At 41.3% G+C, this 4741-nt stretch overlaps 1 protein-coding gene across 1 annotated transcript in view; it reads left to right on the top strand.

The window, feature by feature from the left end:
• Positions 1-4741, top strand: part of LOC101851765 — a 26310-nt gene that overhangs the window by 2445 nt on the left and 19124 nt on the right. The window contains exons 4-6 of the mRNA XM_035972290.1: positions 375-595; positions 1622-2006; positions 2714-2917. Coding sequence (XP_035828183.1) covers positions 375-595; positions 1622-2006; positions 2714-2917 — 810 coding nt within the window. The remainder of the gene's footprint in view (positions 1-374; positions 596-1621; positions 2007-2713; positions 2918-4741) is intronic.

The raw sequence follows: 4741 nt of genomic DNA, 5'->3' as shown, positions 1-4741 counted from the left end.
GTGTCTCACGTGACTGCTGTATGTGTCTCTGAGTGTCTCACGTGACTATTTTGTGTGTCTCTGAGTGTCTCACGTGACTGCTGTATGTGTCTCTGAGTGTCTCACGTGACTGCTTTGTGTGTCTCTGAGTGTCTCACGTGACTATTTTGTGTGTCTCTGAGTGTCTCACGTGACTGCTGTATGTGTCTCTGAGTGTCTCACGTGACTGCTTTGTGTGTCTCTGAGTGTCTCACGTGACTATTTTGTGTGTCTCTGAGTGTCTCACGTGACTGCTGTATGTGTCTCTGAGTGTCTCACGTGACTATTTTGTGTGTCTCTGAGTGTCTCACGTGACTACTTTGTGTGTCTCTGAGTGTCTCACGTGCCCGTTGCAGGATGACCCGACCATCCAGGTCATAGACATGGGCGCCAACATCGGGGTGTACACCATGTTCGCTGCCGCCTGCGGGAAGACAGTCCTGTCTGTGGAGATGTTGCCCGCCAACATTCACCAGATCCAGAACTCTCTGGCGGTCAGTGGACTCAGCGAACAGGTCACGCTGGTCAACAACGCTCTCTTCAGTGACCACCGCACTCTCACGGCCAACTTCATCAGGTTGTAGTTCCGTCCAGTGTTGTCCATGTCTTACTGCAGCTCCTCTCTCAGCGTCTTGTATCAGAACATCAATAGAAAGTTATTTGGTCGCTTTTAAGCACAAGGGGGCTGTCTCGAAAAATGCTGTTTTGAGAAAAATTGAAGGTAAATTGGACCCATGTTCAGTTTCTTTAAAAGACAAGGAGAGTTTTCTCTATAACCAAACAAATATACACACCAATGAAACCAAACTTCTCCTACAAGTAGGGCAATGCTCAATTTTGGTGCAGGTCAAGATTTTTAGAAACCCTGAAATCTTAGTTAGCCCGCATGTCCTTAAAAGCGACCATGCGGCGCCTGTCATCCATGTCTAGGTACTGTTTTATCCATGGATGTCTTATTTGTCACTCTGTATATTTGATATTCATTAGAACAGATTGCCCTTCCTCTCTGTACTTATTAATACAGAGTTTTTTCCTTATCTTTCTTTATTCACTGAGAATAGATTATTGCTCTTATCCTTTCAAAGGGGTGGGGTGTACCTTGCAGTGATAGTCCTTCAAACCTTATCAGAGGAATTATTCACAGTTTCAGAATTATTCACAGTTTCAGAATTATTTAACGAGATATTTCCTGAGTGATCCAACAATATGAACTCAGTGATGCCACCTCGAGTATGGAGATTTGTCCAGTATGTTTCACTGTGGGGGATCTGTTCATCTTTTGCCTCATCTCTACCTGGCAAAACAGATCAGCCCTCGCCCCTGCCTTGTCTACTTGTTGTTGTTTTTCTTGACAAGGAATACATTTCAATGAAACAACTTAGATCTACCTTTTCTTGTTTTTTCTTGACAAGGAATACATTTCAATGAAACGACTTAGATCTACCTTTTCTTGTTTTTTCTTGACAAGGAATACATTTCAATGAAACAACTTAGATCTACCTTTTCTTGTTTTTTCTTGACAAGGAATACATTTTAATGAAACAACCCCCTCCTCCTCCCCCCTCCCGTCCCCCCTCCCGTCCCCCCTCCCCACTGCCCACAGAGAAAACGTCGGAGCGACTCACCTGAACGTATCTAAGACAAACTTTGCCAGGTTCGGCATGAAGGAAGACAACAGCCACACAGTAACAGTCAACACCATCTGTATCGACGATCTCATTCCCCTGCTCAAGTTGCGAAAAGTCTTCATCAAGATCGACATCGAGAGGACGGAAGCCAGGGCACTGTCATGCGCACACAAGTTCTTTGACGAGGTCGACGTCAGAATCATCCAGATGGAGTGGCTCGCCAAATCGCAAGAAGAAATTACCAGCATCAACCAATTCATGCTCGAACACGGCTTTACAGCGTCCAGAACTGCTTTAAAATATACACCCGTGAATACGAATGTAGCTACCACTCCAGGCAGTAATGTTTTCTTTATTAGGGTATGAATGATTACTAAATAGGTTATGTGGTCGCTTTTAAGAACAAGCGCGCTAACCCAGATTTTGGGGGGTTTCCAGAAGTCTTGACCTACACCAAGAGTGGACGTTGTCCTACCCATAGGAGAAGTTTCATTTCATTGGTGTGTATATGTATATTTATAATTAATTGGTTATAGAGAAAATTTTCCTTGTCTTTAAAAGAAACTAAACAAGGGTTCAAAAACTTTACCTTCGATTTTCTCAAAACAGCATTTTTCGGGATAGCCGCCTTGTGCTTAAAAGCGACCAAATATTATATATTATGTTGAGTGTTTGATTTCAGAGACTGAAGAGTGAGTTGACAGGTTTAAATGCTGCACAGAATGTTGGACGTCATGTTTGATACATTATCATTGATATCACGACTGAGGTAGGAGTGAGGCATAAAGCATTCATTGCTTTTGGCTTGTCTGCGGATGACATAATAGCTGTTGTTGTTGCTTCTGTTGTTGTTGTTGTTTTTTGTTGTGGCTGTTGTTGTTGTTGTTACTGTTACTGTTGTCGTTGTTGTTGCTGTTGTTGTTGTTGTTGCTGTTGTTGTTGTTGTTGTTGCTGTTGTTGTTGTTGTTGTTGTTGTCGTTGTTGTTGTTGTTGCTGTTGCTGTTGTTGCTGTTGTTGTTGTTGTTGTTGTTGTTGTCGTTGTTGCTTCCCCAGACTGATGTCTCTAGTTTGGTTCTACTTACATGGTAATGCTCAGTACACTCAACTATGACAGGGATGACAATGACAGGGATGACAATGACAGGGATGACAATGGCAGTGATGACAATGACAGTGATGACAATGGCAGTGATGACTATGACAGTGATGACAATGACAGTGACAAACACAGTGGCAGAAACAGTGATAAAACAGTGACAGTGACAGTGACAGTGAGAGTGACAGTGACAGTGACAGTGAGAGTGACAATGACAACAGTGACAGTGACAGTGACAGTGACAGTGACAGTGACAATGACAACAGTGACAGTGACAGTGACAGTGACAACAGTGACAGTGACAATGACAGTGACAGTGACAACAGTGACAGTGACAATGACAACAGTGACAGAGACAATGAGAACAGCGACAGTGACAAAAACAGTGACAGTGACAATAACAGTGACAGTGACAATAACAGGGACAGTAACACAACAGTGACAGTGACAATAACAGGGACAGTAACACAACAGTGACAGTGACAATAACAATGAGAGTGACAATGTCAGCGACTGTGACAGTGACAATGACATTGGCAAGGCCACTCTGTCACTCTCCTCACCACAGACAGACACCTGTATCTCCCAGCGACACCCACCGGTACAAGCGGAAGAAAAAAGTTTTTAAAAAAGTTAAAGTAATTAGTATCAGCTACCAGATAAAAGTTGGAATCTGGATGTACCAATTTTCTCCGTAAAACCGCTCACTCTGTGTGTGTGTGGGGCGGGGGCGGGGGGGGGGGGGTTAATGAAGGATAATCCAAGATGTCTTAGCCCCTCCTGTCTTTGAAAAAATCATTAATAAAAAAAAATTCTCCGAGAACTTAAGTCCCATTTTCCAAGGGACGGAACCAAACTGTTGGCAAAGGGGAAGTATCGATTTGATCCTTTCTCTGGCTGGGGTCTTTTGCTTTTCTTTTCTTTTCTATTTCTTTTCAATTGTTTAAATAAATACATTAACAAACATTAGTTCTTTTCATTTCTGATGAGCATTGGACCTAATTAATTCTGTCAAAGTACAATTTTGTTTTCAGCTGACAAAAGTAAAAAGATACTAATAAACCTACTAGTACTCGTAAGTTCTCGTAAGGTTTTATAGTATGTTAATCGTGACTGGAATCACCGGATGATTATGTTATCTGAGGCACATTGGAGCTTTTGGACAGGCGAACTAAGTTAGGCACTTCAGTGAAATTTTCAAACTTCTCCGAGGGCATTAAAATTTGGATTATTGAAAAGAGCTTGGCTTTCTGTTTTCAGAGCTTTTTAAATGTTTGTGCTATCTTTGTTAGTTTCGAAGCAGCGACAGTTTTTGTGAAGCAATTTTCGCCCTGATTTGGCCAAATTTTTGCACTGCATTTTGTGCCACCAAAACTCGAAATTTTGCTTCACAAAGTCATAAAATCTGTAATAATAGTTGTATCGTGACCATTGAGCTATCATTTTGTTTGCTGTTTTATGTAGAATCAATATATAAAAATAAAAGTCAAGTATATTAAGAGTAAAATTCTATTTACCGTTTAATTACGTCATAATCGTGACGTCGGGAGTCCAATGCCTATTATCCCAAAAAAGATACGGGCACACTTTCCATAATAATGGTCCGATTTTCAAAAGAAAAACATCACTCATTTTGTTTTAAAGAGTTCTGTAACTTGCTATAGGGGAAAATGATTAAAATGGAAAGCAGTTTCAATCTTACACGCATAACTCAGGCAGGAGGTTGGGGGGTGCTCTGGGGTGTGGTTTGTTCCTTTTTTCCTTATTAACAATCAACCGTCATTATCTCTCCTCGTTCATTTCTGTGTATGTTACTCTCTTGTAACACCTCTAATCTTCGGGGCTTATAAGACCTATTTGTGTTGCAAGTGCCGTTAAACCCAAGCATAACGCAGACTTGAAGAATATGAAAACAATTCAATGAGTATGGTATAAAGCGGGAAATCACCATAGCATATGACAATTACTGAGGGTCATCAAATACAGATATATATATATA

Source organism: Aplysia californica, unplaced genomic scaffold (assembly GCF_000002075.1).
Source record: "Aplysia californica isolate F4 #8 unplaced genomic scaffold, AplCal3.0 scaffold00641, whole genome shotgun sequence".
NCBI lineage: Eukaryota > Metazoa > Mollusca > Gastropoda > Aplysiida > Aplysiidae > Aplysia > Aplysia californica.
Note: the sequence above shows the minus strand (reverse complement) of the source record. Positions and strands in the feature narration are given on the sequence as shown.